General features: G+C 42.9%; 1 protein-coding gene across 1 annotated transcript in view; it reads right to left on the bottom strand.

Annotated features, from left to right (window-relative positions):
• usp31 (ubiquitin specific peptidase 31) overlaps window positions 1-20,032 on the bottom strand; it is a 139,441-nt gene that overhangs the window by 12,998 nt on the left and 106,411 nt on the right. The window contains exons 9-14 of the mRNA XM_043711666.2: window positions 15,006-15,103; window positions 9,307-9,384; window positions 8,727-8,856; window positions 8,207-8,326; window positions 5,999-6,224; window positions 5,436-5,594 (exon numbers count right to left, since the gene is read on the bottom strand). Coding sequence (XP_043567601.1) covers window positions 5,436-5,594; window positions 5,999-6,224; window positions 8,207-8,326; window positions 8,727-8,856; window positions 9,307-9,384; window positions 15,006-15,103 — 811 coding nt within the window. The remainder of the gene's footprint in view (window positions 1-5,435; window positions 5,595-5,998; window positions 6,225-8,206; window positions 8,327-8,726; window positions 8,857-9,306; window positions 9,385-15,005; window positions 15,104-20,032) is intronic.

Raw genomic sequence — 20,032 nt, 5'->3', positions numbered from 1 at the left:
TCCCTCCTTCAATCACACTCATTAGAATGCTGTCTTGGATCAGTATAAACTGTGAATAAAGACTCAAAAGGTTTGATTTATTTTAAATATGACAACAATAGAAGTGTTTAAAATGATCATTTAACTTCCATCATGTGAATCTATGAAAAGATAACAAAAGCAACCTTTTTCCAGTACTGACTGGAACAAAGGGCAGGAGAAATCTCTTCACACAGAGTTGAAAGACTTTGGAATTCACTTTCAAGGTTAATCGTTAGTAAGAAACTGTTAACATTCCAGGCTATATAGGCTCGGTGCAAAAAAAAGGACATTAGGATAAAGGTGAATTAATGCAATTAGAATCTTTTCTCATGTGCAAGGTAAACACAAACACAGACTTCCATGTTTGTTTGGTTAGTTGCAAGCAATTTCACAATCTACCTGCAGATGGCTCTGTTCACTCAGTTCCTGAACTGGAATGAGGTAAAATCAAGGACAAAGTGAGGACTGCAGATGCTGGAGAGTCAGAGTTGATAATGCGTTGCAGTGGACAAAACACAGCAAATCAGGCATCATCCAAGGAGCAAGAGAGTCAATGTTTCAGGCATAACCCTTCTTCAGCACTGGAGGGGGGGAAGGCAGCTGAGAAATAAAGGGAGGTGGGGGGGCGCGGGGCAAGGTAGGTGGGATGGTGATAGGTCGGTGGGAAATGTGGAGCAGGTAGGTGGGAAGAAAAATGGACAAGTAGGACAGGTCAAGAGGGAGAATCTGAGTTGGAGGGTTACTGTGCTTCACCAATCTGAGTTGGAGAGTTACTGTGCTTCACCAAGTGCAAAAGGGTGTCAGCTGAGCGAGGGAACCAAAGGACCCGTCGGAATATGGTTAGAAAAAGGGTTAGAAAAACTGGCTACCTAACGAAGGAGCAGCGGTCTGAAAGTTTGTACTTCCAAAAACACCTGTTGGATTATAACCTGGTGCTGTGAGATCTTTATCTTAGATAAAGGGGATCATCTGAAGTGTTGCAGGAAACACTTTATTTTCTGGGAGACCAATCCCACAGAGTTTTTGTAGTTTTATGACTTTTTGTGGAGGTTTTATATTTTATGGTTTTTTTTGTAGAGTTTTTTGATATTTTTATACTTTCCAACTTAATAGCTTATTGGCAGTAAACTGTACAGTGAAGGCACTAATCCCTCATCACTCCACAATGGCCCTTGGAGAACTGAACAGAGATAAGTGATTTCTTTTGCTGTCAGGGATGACGAAAATCTTCATCTCCCTGCCATTAATTGGTGACAACACCAAGGATGTGACTTGCATTTGGGGATTGTTACTGAAAGTATCTTGTGAAATAAAAGGTTGAAAAAATTTTTGGATAACATTTTTATAGAAATCTGAAGAAACTGCTGTAAGAGTCACGTTTCTTTTCTGAAACTTCTTTTGCCAGCTCGTTTCAACATTCCATCTGGTTGTTATTGATCATGTTTCCTCCAAAAAGGTTCTGAAAGGAAGCCTCCATAAGCACAGAGACTGGTTCAAACAAACCTCTGCAACCTTATTCCCACCACATTAAGCTTCTCTCTTTTAAATCATTAATTTACAAGATCCAGGCCTTATTGCTTTGGCTGGCAACTTTTGCCTATCCATAAATGCCCAGAGGGGAGTTATGAGTCAGCCACGTGGCTGTGGGTCTGAAGTCGCACATAGCTGAAAATGTGTTGCTGGAAAAGCGCAGCAGGTCAGGCAGCATCCAGCAGCAGGAGAATCGACGTTTCGGGCATGAGCCCTTCTTCAGGAATGAGGAAAAGTGTGTCCAGCAGGCTAAGATAAAAGGTAGGGAGGAGGGACTTGGGGGAGGGGCGATGGAAATGCAATAGGTGGAAGGAGGTTAAGGTGAGGGTGATAGGCCGGAGTGGGGGTGGGGCCGGAGAGGTCAGGAAGAAGATTGCAGGTTAGGAAGTTGGTGCTGGGTTCGAGGGTTGGGACTGAGACAAGGTGGAGGGAGGGGAAATGAGGAAACTGGAGAAATCTGAGTTCATCCCTTGTGGTTGGAGGGTTCCTAGGCAGAAGATGTAGCGCTCTTCCTCCAGCCGTCGTGTTGCTATGGTATGGCGATGGAGGAGGCCAAGGACCTGCATGTCCTTAGTGCAGTGGGAGGGGGAGTTGAAGTGTTGAGCCACGGGGTGGTTGGGTTGGTTGGTCCAGGTGTCCCAGAGGTGTTCTCTGAAACATTCCGCAAGTAGGCGGCCTGTCTCCCCAATATAGAGGAGGCCACATCGGGTGCAGCGGATGCAGTAAATGATGTGTATGGAGGTGCAGGTGAATTTGTGGCGGATATGGAAGTATCCCTTGGGGCCTTGGAGGGACGTAAGTGGGGGGAGGTGTGGGCGCAAGTTTTGCATTTCTTGCGGTTGCAGGGGAAGGTGCCAGAAGTGGAGGTTGGGTTGGTGGTGGGTGTGGACCTGACAAGGGAGTCACGGAGGGAGTGGTCTTTTTGGAACGCTGATAGGGGAGGGGAGGGAAATATATCCCTGGTGGTGGGATCCATTTGGAAGTGGCGGAAATGACGACGGATGATACGATGTATATGGAGGTTGGTGGGGTGGTAGGTGAGGACCAGTGGGGTTCTGTCCTGGTGGCGATTGGAGGGGCAGGGTTCAAGGGCGGAGGAGCGGGAAGTGGAGGAGATGCGGTGGAGCATTTGAAGTCACACCTAAGCCAGAACAGGTAAGGACAGCCGATTCCTTCCCTAAAAGACATTAGTGAGCCAGATGGATTTTTACAACAATTCGCAGTGGTTACATGGTCACCATTAGACTAGCTTTTTATTCCAGATAGGCAATGAACCTCAGACCACTGCATTCAGACTCAAATCAAAATTTACTTCAGTAACTTCACTTCCACACAAGATTCCAAGACTAAATTTTTAACCCAAAAGTAGGGCATTGATTTTCACAAGTAATAAGCAAGATTTTGAAATTCAATCTCTCATTTTCAGAGTTATCAGGTTGAAGGCTATTCCCACCAACCCTGCTTGCCAAGACTTAACATGCACAGACATGAGCACCTGAACAATGATGTGCCAATATCTGATCAATCTATCAATGAGTAGATTTGTGTGAGGACAAGAGGACTTCAGCAGTGAGCAGATGTTAATGAATGTGTTTAGATTTCTTCAGCCAATAGTTGGCAATTGACTTTTACACAAGATCTACTGTTACTCAAGAATGTATGGTGTTTACAAATATAATGCACAGAAACATGGAACTACCAACAAAGATATAAAACCCACAATATTTCAATAGCCTTATAAAAATATATAATTTTGCATTTGCAAACATTCGTACAAATTATGAATAAGCCATTTGGAAATTTGAACCAGCTCTGATATTTGATAAGATCATGACTTATTGGATTCTGATCGATACAGTCATAGAGTCACACAGCAGAGAATCAGACCCTTCAGTCAAATTTGTCCACGCTGACTAGGTATCCCAAACTAAACTATGTTTGGCCAATATCCCACAAACCCTTTCCTGTTCATGTACCTGTTCGAATATCTTTAAATACTGCAACTGTACCTGCCTCTACCACTTCCCCTGGCAGTTCATTCTATACCTGCAACTCTCTAAGTGTGAAAAAGTTGCCCTTCAGGGTCCTATTAAATCTTTATCCTCTTACCTTAAACCTATGCCATCTAGTTTTGGGCTCCCCTCCCCTGAGAAAAGACCTTGGCTATTCAACTTATCTATGTGCCTCATGATTTTATAAACTTCTATATGGTCAGCTCTCAGCCTCCATGCTCCAGTGAAGTTCCAGTCTATCCAGCTTCTCCTTATAACTCAAACTCTCCAGTCCCAGCAACATCTTGTACATTTCTTCTGTATCCTTTCTAATTTAACAACATCCTTCTTATATTCTAAAGGTGGTCTCACCAATGTCTTGCACAGCCGCAACATGACATCCCAACTCCCATACTCAATGTTCTGACCAATGAGGGTAAATGCCTTCTTCACCATCCTGTCTACCTGCAATGCTACTTTGAAAGAACTATGAACCTGCACACCTAGGACTCTCTGTTCAACAACACTTCCCAGGGCCTTACCATTAACTGTGCAAGTCTGCCCTGGTTTACCTTACCAAATACAATACCTCGCATTTATCTAAATTAAACTGCATCTGCTACTTTTCAGCCCATTTGCCCATCTGATCAAGATTTCATAGTACTCATAGATAACATTTTCACAGTCCACTATACCACCATTTTGGTATTGTCTGCATACTTATTAACCATTCCTCCTATATGCTCATCCAAATCATTGATATAAACAACGAACAACAGTGGACTCTGAACTGATCCTTGTGGCTCACCACTGGTCACAGGCTCCTGGTTCGAATAACAACCCTGTACCACGACCGTCTGTCTTATTTTAACATGATCACCTTTCATTTTTCTAAACTCAAAAGGATATAGACCCAATCTGTTTAACCATTCCTCACAAGGTAACACCCCAATCTCAGATATCAGTGAAATGATATATTTCTGAATTACTTCTGATGTAATTACACCCTTTCTTAAATAAGGAAACCAAAACTATACACAGTAATTCATAAGTGGTCTCTCTACTGCCCTGTACAACTGCAGAAAAACACTCGACTTGAATATTCCATTTCCTTTGCCATAAACAACTTTATTCAATTTGCATTCTTAATCACTTGCTGCACCGCCATCCTAGCTTTGTGATTCATATATCAGGACAACTGAGATCCCATTGAATTTCAGTTCTGTAATCTTAAATCAAGTGAAAGGGAATCTAGCTAGAGAACATTCATAAACTCTTACAATACCATGTTACACAAATATGTTACAAATGCAGGTTCTTCAATGCCATGATTCATTGCCAAACCTCCACTTCACAGCTTGTTCTACAAAGGTGAAGAAACCCAAACTGACAAGAGGACACACTTTCATTTTCCACACAAACAAATGCCCTTAATCTATCAAAAGATAGAATTAGTCTTTTCCTTAAGTGTTCTGAACTGTATACAGCAAATGTTTAATTAACCAGCCTCTATGGGATCAGGAGTGATCAAGAAGTCCACATAATCAATGTAAAAACACACACAGAGTAATAGAAAGGGCGGCACGGTGGCTCAGTGGTTAGCACTGCTGCCTCACAGCACCAGGGTCCCAGTTTGATTCCAGCCTCGGGCGACTGTCTGTGTGGAGTTTGCACATTCTTCCCGTGTCTGCGTGGGTTTCCTCTGGGTATTCTGGTTTCCTCCCACAAAGATGTGCAGGTCAGGTGAATTGGCCATGTTAAATTGCCCATCGTGTTAGGTGCATTAGTCAGAGGGAAATGGACCTGGGTGGGTTACTCTTCGGAGGGTCAGAGTGGACTGGTTGGGCCGAAGGGCCAGTTTCCACACTGTAGGGAGTCTAAAAAAAAAATTACCTGCAAGAGAGCTGTTTGCTGACCAGGAAGGAATAGCACTTCGCCGCTGGTAAAACAGAATGTATGCGGTCTGCTTGCAGACATCATCTTCCAAGAGCTGCTGAACATCACTGTCATCAAAACAGTACCAGAGCCCATCAACAGAGTTCTTGCAGTAAGCTAGGTAATAGGATGAGAAAGATGCTAGTTAGTCATAATCAACAACTGTGCGTAGTGAAAATAACATCATTAGTAAATGAAAGTCAGCAAATTAGATCAGTGAAGGCAGAATGTCATCACAGGAAGCTGTACAGGAAGAGTTGGATTCACGAACTTTCCACAAAAAAAGGCAACAAATTAACTTGGTGGGCAGTGTTAAGCCCAGTCTGCACACATCCATTTGAAAAACCTTGGAGAACTCTTGGATCTTAGAAGTTTCATTTTCCCTAGGAAACCAGTGGCACCTGCACAGCTTTAAGAGATAATATCCACTTGAGTAAGAGACAGATTAGGATGGTGGGCCAAGGACAAAAGTAGAGCAACATGAGGCTGGGTGTGCCACTACTTTGCAGTGGAGCGCCTACCTGTGTAATGCCCTCCTTGCATTGTGCCATGATGATTGCACACCGCATACAGATCGTAGAGGTAGTCTTCAGGATCCCTGCCAAGCCCATAGGGCCGTCTCCATGGCGACCAATGAGAAGGAAGGCTCCAGCTGCTCTGGCTGCGTTTTACCACATGAGGAGTCATGTCCAGGCCAGTGAGGGGGAATTTCACCAAGTTCTGTAGCTTGGTCCTTTTATCTCCTTCCTGATGAGAGGGAAGAGAGAGAAAATGTTCACTTTAAACAAAAGATACGCAGTTACACAGTGAGCACCAGATCAATGCAATGAACCAAACATAGAGGGTTCATTTACAAATTTTCTTGAGGGCTGCTTTCTTATTTTGATGGCAACATCTTCATATTCACCAACTCTTATTAGATGATTCAGTCATGTCATAACACAGAAGATAATACTGAATCTTTTTTTCTCGGTTTTCTTTAGATAAGATAACACAATTGCCAAAATTTGCATACACTGAGACACAATTAAAGAGACCACTAGTCCTGCCCTTCCTGAGTAGCCGCCTATTACTTCTGTACAATCTCTTGCCACAGAAAATTCCTTCATAGGATCAATAACCTGCCTCCAAACTTTATCTAGCAGTCTCTCAAGAGGCACTTCATTAAACGCCTTCTGGAAGTCCACATAAATATGATCCATAGACATTCCCCTGGCTATTACTTTAGATACTCCTTTAAACAATTCACTGAGATTTGCCACATTAGACCTAGTATTTGCAAATTATCTCAGATCAGCTGAAACTTTTCAGGGTGTTCAGTCACTCTATCCTTAATGACAGACCTTGGCAAATTTCTGCACGAAAAGATTAAGAACACAATGTTGACTGGGATTTTAGCTGTTCAGAATTTAAATACTAGTTTATTGCCCAATATTTTGATAATGAAAGATTGCTGGTACATTCTTTGAAGTTCCGAAATAGATTTTAACCTCCATTGCAGCTTTTAATTATTTGTCCAATTTATTAAGTGTATTTTCATTTTTTTTAATTAGATTCCCTACAGTGTGGAAACTGGCCCTTCAGCCCAACAAGTCCACACCAACCCTCCGAAAAGTAACCCACCCAGACCCATTTCCCTCTGACTAATGCACCTAACACAATGGGCAATTTAGCATGGCTAATTGACCTAACCTGCACATCTTTGGACTGTGGGAGGAAACCAACACAGACACGGGGAGAATGTGCAAACTCCACACAGACAGTCGTCCAAGGCTGGAATTGAACCTGGGTCTCTGGCGCTGTGAGATTGTCAGAAAGGTGTTTATCCCAAAATTAAAATCTCTAAAGCACCAGCATCATTGGTAGGGATTGAATACGTTTCCAGCAAGCGGTTGATCTTTGCAACAGCTCTCTTTAACCTGCGGTCTGCAGAAATCTTCTCAAAACTATGTTGGCATCCACTAAGCCATGGCGTTCCAGCTCCACCATGGACCCAAAGTGCTGCATCTCAGCTTCGGGCCAACGGCTGTTACTGGAGTTGGAGGTGTGGTGATGGTTACTAAGCTTGTTGGCTCCTATCCTTTGCCCTCAGCCACTCGTACAAGGAACTGGAATCACCCCAGATCCTTTCACCACTTTGGTAAGACGAGTAAGTTAGCCAGTATATAGGTAACTGGAGCTAGGTCAGGCAAGGCAAGCTTCTCTCTACCCTGTACCAGGCCTCTGCCACCAGTAAGATGGCTCCACTTGCCAGGCCTTGGCTTTTGCATCCAACCTCCTGACTAAAATTCAGATTCAGTCCCAATGGGCAGGCACTCACCTCCCTCCTGCATCTGAGTGATGGTTCCGTGGGGACAACTCTGTTATGCTTTCCTACATGCCACAAGATTGGTCAAAATATCTCCCCCAGGCACAGGTTCTACATCTTTCACATTGGTCACCCTCAAATATTCTTGGGCATGAAGTTTATCTACGACTCCAGGTATTTTGAGTGTAGATGCAAACACACAGTTATGTGAAACCGTGGATGTTGTGCACTATAAATAACAAATTCTGTATAAAATACACACTGATACAAAGTGGCAGACTTACTCTGATTCACAATATTCTACATAGATCACCCATCCTGACTAAATTATCAATGATGTCCATTTCTTCTTGCTCAGTTTGAATGGAATCAAAGAATAAACTATGCTTTCACTTCCTCCATTCTCCTTTAAAGCACTCACCTGCTTAAAACGTTTCAAGTGGATGATAAGAACATCAGGAAGTGTCCACAAGCTCAGTTTGATACTGCCCTGCTGAAGCTGCTTACAATGTGGGCAGCGCCAGGCATCATCTGGTGCCAGCTGTCAACCAACGAAACATAATCAAAAAAGGCACTGCACATTCAGAATCTAAAATAAGATAAGAGCATAGGAACAGCAGCAGGTCATTCAGCCAAACCAGCCTTGTATGATCAATCTTAAATGTGAAATCAGCATTTGCACTAGTTATAAAACCTGGAATGCTGCAATCTGCTTTTAGCCACAGAATTATAAGGTTGCTTTTCGGAAAGGAGGTGCTTCAGCTGCCTCAAAGTTACAGGTTCAACCATGTTGACACTTGCAGACACAAACAACCCACAGTAATTTTACAAGCATTGACTAAAAGCATCACTGGAATTTCAAACCATGTTGTTTCTGTCACATCATGTGTCCTCTCACAGGCACACTGCTTTATCATAGCTGGTGCTTGTGCTGCATTTACCTGTTCTTCTTTGGTGTAGAGATGAAAGCATTGGGATAAAGTGTAGGTCTGAGGTTGGTGATGAAGCTGCTGCTGCTGGCGAACGCTCTCAGAATCTGGCACGTACTCATCTTCAGCACTCCCAAACAAGCTGCAAGCCAAATAAGGAACCTTAAATTTGGACACTAGAGCTGTCAGAACATGCAAAAGCATTTTATTTCTTATTCATTCATGGGATGCAAGTGTCAGGTGCTAAAATGTACCTCATTCTGAATCCTTTGGATAGTTCCCTTTTCTCCTCACCAGTACGCACCATTTACCCTTGGAACTCAGTCCCACCTCCTGACTGAGAATGTGCACGTAGCCATTACTAAGACGTGCTGACTGAGAGTAGGACACCAGGGTATTAGGAATGGTTTTCTTCTGCTCATTCCCACACATATACACCCAATGAAATTTAAAAAGTCACCAACGATCCTGCTCAATAGCTAAGTTTTGACTGGATTAGATTGTCAGTCTGCCTTAATGCAAAGGAAGCTTTGGAGAGCAGTCAAAACAAAAGCAAAATGGCTTAGAAATACAATTAGTTTACATTGCTTACTATTCTTTTGTGTCTCGGTCCCACTCCACAATTATCTTAACATGCTGGGGTCCACCAGGTCTGCAAGATTTCCATGCTCTGAAAAGATACATCCAGTTTAAGTCACATCAAATAGACATGCAAATATTAAGACTTGAAAATATTTTGGCCCAAATTCTTCCTTAAATAGTTTTAGGGTGAAGACCAAGCTTCATATGGTGATAGAAAATTTGAAAACTCAGTTAGATTTAGCATTGAGTTATTACCTCAATGCAGCTGAGTCCTGGGACTATTCCAATGTAGCATTTAAAAGTAAACATTGGATAGCAATTCCTGTTGTGCAGTCTCTAGGATAATTGACATCACAGGTAAATATCACGAGAGGAATCTAATAGCAGCTTGCATTAAATAATGCCTTTAACACAGTTAAATCTTGATAAAATTTACAGCTGACGTCACCCAGCAATTAGGAGATTTTTTTAGGCAAAACAAGTAGCACAGATCTGACATCTGAAATCCACACCTTTGGAATCAAGACAATGCCAATTTCGGACATTTCCAGATTTTGCATTATCTGTCAGTTAAACAGGCAGCTTGTGTGTATGATCAATTCCATTCTCCCATCTTTTAAAGACATAATTTACACAATTGCACCCAATAGCAACATCTTGTGAGATGAGCAGATTTAAATCACACCAGGAATCAAACCTAGGTTCATTTAATAATTGCCTTTATGAACTGAAGCAATAGTGCACATCTCTTGAAAATTCTATATCTTTTGGGATCATCCAGAGGGTGCTCTCTTCATTCCCATTTACTATGTTCCGGGAGAGATGCCCAAATCTCCAAAGAAAAGTGTCAAGTTTTCAGACAGATTGCAGATAATCGTCATATAGTGTCATTAAAATCAGCACTGGCTAAGCACACACTGACTCCAAGCTGTACAAAAGGCAATGGTTCAGTGGTATTGTCACTGGACTAGGAATCCAAAACTCCAGGCTAATGCGCTGGGGACACTGGTTCAAATCCCACTGTGGCTTATGGTGAAATTTGAATTTAATTTTTAAAAAGATAATTAAAATAATGGAATTAAAAAATGGCAACCATGTAAGCGTTGTCGATTATCATAAAAACCCATCAATTCATTAATATCCTTTAGGAAGGGAAATCCCTCGTCCTGATTGGTCTGACCTACACAGCAATATGGCCCTCTGAAATAGCCAAGCAAGTCACTACAAAACCTCAATTATGAAATGAAATTAAATGGCTACCCAGCATCTGCAAACAGATCTGAAATGACAAAAGCAAAATCAAACCTAGCCCGATCAACTGTGCAAAGTATCTACCTGGGGGCTTGTGGCAAAATTGGGAGAGATGTCCAATAGGCTATTCGATACATTCATGGAATATAGCAATGTCCTGGAGATCACAAGTCCTGGGCAACCAGAGGTGGCAATCCAGTGGTAAGCAGTCATGTGGGAGTTGCACTGAGAGTCTTCAACATGACTTCAGACCCCATGAAGTCTCATGGCATCGGGTCAAAAAAGAGCAAGGCAACCTGTGATTACCGACTACTTCCACGACTCTTGGCTAATGAATCAGTGGAACACCACTTCGTAGAAGTACTGAGAGTGGCAAGGTTGAAGAATGTACTCTAGGTTGTGGACTCCAAATGTCCATCACCAAGAGTGGTTTGATAGTATTTCTACTGATTAAGTGCTAGACAGGGTCTGCAGCAGGTGGTGATGGTCTCAAGAAAAAACTCTCCCTGACCTTGTCCTCACCAATCTGCCTGCCACAGATGACTCTGCCCACAAGAGTACTGTTAGGAGTCATGACTACTCGTTCAAACAAAGACAAAGTCCCAACCTCACACTGAGGATACCCTCCGCCATGCTGTGTGGCAATACCAATGTGCCAAATGGGTCAGACTTTGAACAGATCTAGCATCTCAAAACTGGGCATTCATGAAGTGCTGTGAGTAACCATCCCCAGAACCATTTTCAAAGGCAATCTATAAACTTAACGACATGAACATCAAGCAAGTAGATCAACCAGTTCAAAAAAGAATGCAGGAGGGCATATCGGGAGAACAGCGCTGAGCAGGTCTTAAAATGAGGTGCTAACTTGGTAAAAAGACACCATGAGACTACTTGCATGCCAAACAGTGGTAGCGGCAAGTGATAAATGGGACTAAATATCCCACAATCAATTAATCAGATCTAAGCTCTGCAGTTCTACTACATTCAGTTATGGATAATGCTGAGACAGTTATAGATTCACAGAAACCCTAAAGAGGCCATTTGACCCTTCAAGTCTACACTGATCCTCTGAAGAATGTTCCAACCAGATCCAGTCCCCAACTCCATCATGGGCGGCACGGTGGCTCGGTGGTTAGCACAGCTGCCTCACAACACCAGGGCCCCAGGTTCGATTCCAGCTTCAGGCGACAGTCTGTGTGGAGTTTGCGCATTCTCTCTGTGTCTGCATGGGTTTCCTCCGGGTGTTCTGGTTTCCTCCCACAGTCCAAAGATGTGCAGGTCAGGTGGACTGCCCATAGTGTTAGGTGCATTAGTCTGAGGGAGGTGGGTCTGGGTGGGTTACTCTTCGGAGGATCGGTGTGGACTGGTTGGGCCGAAGGGCCTGTTTCCACACTGTAGAGAATCTAATCTAATCCCCATAACTCCACATTTACCAAAGCTAATTCACTTTGTCTGCATATTCCTGGATACTTCAGGGTAATTTAGCATGGCTAGTCCATCTTTGGACTAAATATTTACTGAAATGAAATTGCACGCACAATATGAATTCATGAAGCATGACCTTTTACCACATTGCATAAAGCATATCATTTATCTCCAGTGTCTATATTTTTCCAGAACACATGTGAAGTATCAGCATTTATACCATTGGACACAGAAGCTCCACATAATATCAATATTTCCAACATTGGTGGAGCCAAGCATTTCAGTGCAAAATGCAAGGCTAATATATTTAGATTAGTCGTCAGCAAAATGTGATGAGTGGATCAACCAGTTCAGCCTTGTCCTAAAGACCCCAGCATCACAAATACCAACCTTCAATCAATTCACATGATATGAAGAAACAGTTGAAGCCAGTGGATATTTCAAAGAATATGGGGCCTGCTAAATACCGGCAATAGAACGGAGGATGTGCTCCAGAAACAGATGAATCCCTAAACAAGCTGCTCCAGTACAGCTACAATACTGGCATCTAACTAGCTTTGGGGAAAAGTCCCAGGTAAGTACTGTCCAATAAATGCAGGGTATTTAACACCCTCTCAGTGTACTCTTTCAATCATCAAGAAAGGGAACGTAGGATTTGAATGCTATCAAGCAGTGTGCGTTCAGGAATAACCTCTTCACCTAAGCTCAATTTGAGTTCCACCAGAGTCAGAGTCATTCAGCTCTTAGTCTTGGTCCAAACATGGAAAAAACTGCTGCACTCCAGAGACCAGATGAAGCAATTGCCCCGATATCAAGGCAACATTTGGTTCGGTATAGCGTAAGGAGTCCAAGTAAAACTGAAATCAACAGGAATCAGGAGGAGAACTCCCTATTGACTCTAGTCTTTCCAGTTGAAAGGAGAATGGTTGTGGTAGGACATCATTGTAGGAATTCCACACAGTAATGTTCTAGGTCCAAGTATCTTCAGTTGCGTTATTATCTTCTAATGATCTAATGCTCTTGGACTGTTGTGGTTCAAAAGGCCAGCCCATTAACACCTCAAGGGATGGACAATAAATATTCACCTAGTCAGTGATGCCCACCTTCCTTAGATTTAACTAAAAAATATGGGGTGCACTTATGATAAAGACATGTTTTTTATTCTTAAAATGTGTGCGCAATACAAGATGAAGGGATGTCTATGTACAGAGGAACCTTGATTATCCGAATATCGGATTATCCGAAGGGGATCGCAAAGTCCCAATAGACTTCTTCATAAGGTCAGAAATGGGGATGCTGAGAAACTGCTCAGATGCTGAATTGGTCCATGTCCATCTGCAGCAAGACCTGGACAACACCCAGGCTTGGACTAATAACTGGCAAGTAACATTTACATCACACAAGAGAGAATCTCACCTTGACATTTAATGGCATTATCATTGCTGAAACCCCCACCATCAATTTCTTAGAGGATACATTCACCATGAACTGAACTGGATCAGCCACATAAATACTGTAACTACAAGAACAGGTTAGAGGCTGGGAGGTTTACAGCATATAACTCAACTCCTGACTCCCAATGCCTGACCACCATCTATAAAGCACAAATCAGGAATGTGATGGCCTGGTCTCCACTTGCCCGGACAAGCACAACTCCAATCAGATAAAAGGTTCAACATCATCCAGTCTGCTTGATTGGTAACACAACCACCTTCCATATTCAATCCATACACAACCAATGCAGAGTGGCAGCAGTGTGCACCATCTAGAAAAGATGCAGTGAAATAACTCACTGCACCTTTGAAACATCAATTCCACCACATGAAAGGTCAAGTCAGGTGCATGGGAATATCACCACCTGTTAGTTCCTCTCCAAGCCACACATAATCCTGTCTTCATACTATACTGCTGTTCCTTCAGTATCACTGGCTCAAAATCCTGGAATTCCCTCCCTAATAGCACTGTGGGTGCCCTAATGCTCCTGGACAGTTGTGGTTCAAAAGGTCAGCCCACTAACACCTCAAGGGATGGACAATAAATATTCACCTAGTCAGTGATGCCCACCTTCCGTGGATTTAGCTAAAAAATACGGGGTGCACTTATGAGAAAAACATGTTTTTTTTCTTAAAATGTGTGCACAACACAAGATGAAGGGATATCTATGTACAGAGGAACTTTGATTATCCGAATATCGGATTATCCGAAGGGGATCGCAAAGTCCCGATAGAAATATTACGCCAAAGAGCTGTTTCAACCGTGATTGTGTCTTTTGTTTACAGGTACAATGATTAAAAACGAACTCGGCTCACTGAAATGCTGCCGAGAACAGTCCTGGACAGTCCTCCTGCCCTCTCTCTCTCTCTCTCTCTCTCCCATCACACTTTCCCTGGAGTTCTACACAGGGTTATACCCTAAACCCCGCTTCCCCAGATAATCTCTCTAACATTAGCCTGTACAAGGCAGAGGTGGAACCTGTCAAAACGTTGTGTGCGCGTGCTATTTGGAGACTTACTCCAGAAAGGCAGCAGCAGTCTTACTGTTGGTGTCCAGTGCGGCTGCCCAAGGGGCTGGGGGAGGGGTCAGACCGTGGGTGGGGATGGACGGGAGTGGGTGCAGGGTGGGAGCGGGCAGGAGCAAGGTCTTGCGCGTAATGTGCTTTTGCCTTGTCTCCTGAATAGGAAGCAGACTTCACAGAAAACTCCAAGCCCCAGAGGAAATCAATTAACCAAATAATAAATTATCCAAATGAAATACTGCCCGCCCATCTCGTTCAGATAATCGAGGTTCCTCTGTATAGCTTAAATTTTAAAATAAAACTTTTGCTGATCATATTATAAGGAGCAAACTCAATCTCACTTACCTACTGAATTTTTAACTAATTTGGTGAATGCAATTATACTCAAATTCCCTGTCAGTATTCACAAAGCTGGCACAAGACACCTTTTCGAGGTTCAGTTCACCACACACATTGTTCCATGTGCCAATGGTGGATCAAGTTAACACAAATGGAAAGAAACTTCAGTGATGAATTACCTTTCTGCTGACAATTGGCACAAGGGATACTCTTCCTGAGGAGAAAGGTAAGACTTCCCCATGCCACCTCCAAGCACTCGCAAACTAAAGGGACCAACCTAGGGAAAAACAGAGAATTTAAAAAGCATGAGCATCTCTGGCCACTTTATGGCTTTCAGTACAAGACTGCAGGGAATCAGTTAAATCTTATCGTCTTCAGCATTGGTTTAGAACGATTCTGCTCCAAACAGTACCATATTTATTTTTGTTATGTTTTTTGACCCTGTGCTTTACAATCCCGCAGTTTCAGATTCCTATTATTCACAATCTTAATGCAATCTGAATCTTCATACAGATTCATTTATCTTACCCTTTTAAAGAAACTATCATTCCAGCTCCAGCCCCTTCACAATCTTGTTCAAGAGTGCCAAGTACTTCTCCTTTCACAGAGAATTTCCAGATATCAGACTGAATTTGTCTATCACAACTGAGTCTGTACATATTGCTTGAGTGCTGCAGTTAAATTTTTCATTTTTTATTTAGTTTGCACTGCATACATTCTCGGAAGCACGTCAGGCACCATCTTCCAAGGTCAAATTGCCCGAACCTTTGCATCCACAGTTGCTTTTCAATAATCGGCCTCCTTAATCTCCACGGTATAGAAAACTACTAGTGATAATGGGGAACAACTGACAAGGAAGTAATGCAGTTTAAAAGGACTTTAGATTCAAATCTAACAGCAGCAAAAGAAGTTTCCATTTGAAACCGGTTAACTTATTCCTTCACTGATACTCATTAAACACAATTAGAATCAAGGTCATACAGCTTGGAAATAGACCCTTCGCCCAACTCGTCCATGCCAACTTGGTTCTAAACTAAACTAGCCCCACCTGCCTGCGTTTGGCCCATATCCCTCCATACCTTTCTTATCCATGTCCCTATCCAAATGCCTTTTAAATGATGTAACTGTGCTCACCTATACCACTTCCTTTGGCAGCTTGTTCCATATACACACCACCCTCCGCGGAAAAATTTGTCCCTCTGGTCCCTTTTATATCTTTCCCCTCACCTTAAACCTAAGCCCTCTAGTTTTGGACTATCTTACTCTGAGAAAAGACCTTGGCTATTCACCTATTTTTACCCGTCATCATTTTCTAAACTTTTGTCAGTCACCCCTCAGCCTCCTATTCTCCAGGGAGAAAATGTCCCAGCTGAACCAGCTTCTCCTTATATCTCAAACCCTCCAGTCTCGGTAACATTCTTGTAAAGTTTTTTTGCACTCTTTCCAGTTTAATAACATTCTTCCTACAGCAGGGCAACTAGAGGTATACACTGTATTCCAAAATGGTCTTTTAGTCATAATGTGACATCCCAACTCCTGTACTCAGTGCTTTGACAGCAAGGATGCCAAATGCCATCTTCACTACCCTGTCTACCTGTGATGCCGCTTTCAAGGAACTATGTACCTGCACCCTAGTCTCTCTATTCAACAACACTCCTCGGGAGCTAACTGCCTAAGTTCTACCCTGGTTTGCCTTACCAAAAGGCAATACCTCGCATTTATCAAAATTAAATGTCATCTGAAATTTCTTGGCCCACTGGCCCAGTTAATAAAAAAATCTGTTGTACTCTTAGGTAACCTTCTTCACTGTCCCCTATACTACCAATTTTGTTGTCATCCACAAACTTACTAACCATGTCTCCAATATTCACATCTAAATCATTTATATAAATGACAAACAACAGTGGACCCAGTCCCAATCCTTACTGCCTACCACCAGTCACAGACCTCCAGTTTGAACATCAACTCTCTACCACCACACTCTATCTCTTACCATTAAGCCAAGTTTGTATCCAATTGCCTCTCTATCCTTGGATCCCATGTGATCTAACCTTACTAACTGGTCGACTGTGCAGAACCTTGTAGAAGGCCTTGCTAAAGTCCATGTAGAGGCAATGTTGTGGTTCTGTTCGCAGAGCTGGGAATGTGTTGTGGCCCTTTTGAACAGTGTCTGTATACAGGAAAGCCCCACACACAGACCATGTCCTAAACTACGAAAGCAACCACCCCAACACACACAAAAGAAATTGCATCAAGACACTGTTCAAAAGGGCCACAACACACTGCAGTACACCAGAACTGCAAAAAGAGGAAGAAGAACACCTATACAATGTATTCGCCAAAAACGGATACCCCTGCAATTTCATCAACAGATGCCTTAGGGAAAGACAACGAAACGAGGACAGGCCACAACCCAAAGGACTAGCCACACTACCATACATCAAAAGCATTTCTGAACTGACAGCCAGACTACTGCGACCACTAGGACTCATAACAGCACACAAACCAACAGCCACACTCAGACAACAACTCACCAGGACAAAGGACCCGATACCCAGCATGAGCAAAACCAATGTAGTGTACAAAATCCCATGCAAGGACTGCACAAAACACTACATGGGACAAACAGGAAGACAGCTAACAATCCGCATCCATGAACACCAACTAGCCACAAAACGATACGACCAGCTATCCTTAGTAGCCACACACACAGAGGACAAGCAATATGAGTTCGACTGGGACAACACTACTATTATAGGACAAGCCAAACAGAGAACAGCCAGGGAATTCCTAGAGGCTTGGCACTCATCGACAGATTCAATCAATAAGCACATTGACCTGGACCCTATATACCGACCACTGCAGCGGACAGCTGGAACTGACAACCGGAAGTGGCAGATTCAAACCACTACAAATGCTGGAGGAAAGATCACAGAAGCGCTTCACAGGAGGCTCCTAAGCACTGAGGATGTCACCTAGACAGAGGACGAAACGTCTGCACCAGAAATTCCCAGCTCTGCGAACAGAACCACAACAACGAGCACCCGAGCTACAAACCTTCTCACAAACTTTGAACGTAGAGGCAATGTCTACCACCCTGAATTTTTTTTTATGAAGATAATTGAAGGCAATCAAGTTTGAGAGAGACAATTTCCCAGTAATAAAGCCACGCTGACTATCCCTAATCAGTTCTTGCTTTCTAAATGCATGCAGACCCTGTGTCTCAGACTCCCCTCCAACAACTTACCCATCACTGACGTCAGGCTCACCAGTATAATACCCTGACTTTTCCTTGCAGCCTTTCAGTTCTGATATAATCTGTGTTGCTTCAACGCAAGTTGGCTTTAACGCAGTTGAAGAATTTAGATTGATATTTGTAGAATGCAAACTTTCCTTACCTGTATTGGATGTAATGAGAGTCTAGTCCCATTGATTTAAAGAGTGGCTACTGCGCGATTTTCTTATAACACAAGAACGGAACTATTACGTTATATCAGAAGCAACTGTAATGGTACGACATTTAGCCACCCACCAGTCTTCTGGCACCCTGCCTTGTAGCTGTCAATGATACAAATATCTCTGCAATTTCTTTCCTCGCTTCACACAATGTCCAGGGATATACATGATCAGGTCTCGGGGATTTATCTACCTTTTTGAGTTTTAAGACCTCCATCCTCACCTTCTCTAACGTGGACTCTTTTCAATACATCACTATTTACGTCCCTGAGTTCCCTAGTTTCTACAACTTTCTCCACAGTAAATACTAACACAAAATATTTGTTTAGGATCTCACCATCTCCCGTGGCCTTACTGACTGTTAAGGGGTCCTATTCTATTCCCAGTTGCTCATGTGCCCTTAATAAACTTGTAGAATCTCTTTGGATTTTCCTCAACCGTATCTGCCTATTTATCGTATGTCCTCTTTTTGCTCTCCTGATTTCCTTCTTAAGCGTCTTCCTGCACCCCCTACACTCAATGGATTCACTTGATCTCAACTGTCTATACCTGACAAATCCTCCTTGCTCTTGACCAGAGCCTCAATATCTCTAGTCACCCAGTGTTCTCTATTCCTGCCAGCCTTGCCCTTCATATTAACAGGAATGCTCCTGCTTCTGGAAGCCTCCCACTTGCCAGATGTCCCTTTTCCTATTAGCAGCCTCCCTACCAACAATTTTTGAAAGTTCCTGACTAATACCTCAAAATTGACCTTACCCCAGTAACTTGTGGACCAGGCACACCCTTTTCCATACCTATTTTAAAACTAATAAAATTATGGTCACTGGTCCAAAAGTATTCCCCCACTAACACCTCAGGCACTATCCCTGCCTTATTTCCAAAGAGGAGGTCGAATGTTGCCCCTTCTCTCGTACAGCCATCTAAATATTAATTGAGAAAGTTTTCTTGAATACATTTAACAAATTCTTCCCCATCCAAGCCCTTAATACTATGGCAGTCCCAGTCTTTGTTCAGAAAGTTCAAATCTGCTACTATGACAACACTATTATTCTTACAGCTACCTGCGATCTCCCATCACATTTGCTCCTCAATTTCCTGCTGACTACTGGGGGTCCTATAATACAACCACACCAAAGTGGTCACCTCTTTTTTTGTCAGTTCCGTCCATATAGCTTCACTGCACAATACCCCAGGAATATCGCCTCTAAGTACTGCCATGATGCTTTCCCTAATCAAAAACACCATGCGCCCCTTCTATCCTTCCTATAATATCTATACGCCAGAACATTGAGCTGTCCCTCCCTTAGCCATGTTTCTGTATAGCTATGATATCCCAATCTGATGCTCCCATCCAAGCCCTGAGTCCATCTGCCATACCTGTCAGGCCTCTTGCATTAAATAAATCCATTTTAATTCATCAGTCTTCTCTCGTTCTCTGTCATGCTCTGGCCTGCCTTGTCTATTTAATTAGCTCTCTTTAACTTCTGTACCAATCTCAACCTTCTCTCGTCTCAACCTTCTCTCGACTGCTTAGGGTCCCACCCCTCCGCCAGACTAGTTTAAAACCCTCCTGAGTAGCTCTAGCAAATCTCTGCACCAGGATATTAGCCCCTCTCCAGTTCAGGTGCAACCCATCCCTCTTGTACAGGTCATTTCGCCCCAATAGAGATTCCAATAATCCAAAACTGAATCTGTGCACTCAATACCAGCAAGTCAGCCATACATTCTTCTGTCCTAACCTTATGGTAAA

The sequence above is a fragment of the Chiloscyllium plagiosum genome, unplaced genomic scaffold (genome assembly GCF_037043375.1).
Source record: "Chiloscyllium plagiosum isolate Xiang-an unplaced genomic scaffold, Cpla_swu_hap1 HiC_scaffold_20, whole genome shotgun sequence".
NCBI classification, from domain to species: domain Eukaryota; kingdom Metazoa; phylum Chordata; class Chondrichthyes; order Orectolobiformes; family Hemiscylliidae; genus Chiloscyllium; species Chiloscyllium plagiosum.
Note: the sequence above shows the minus strand (reverse complement) of the source record. Positions and strands in the feature narration are given on the sequence as shown.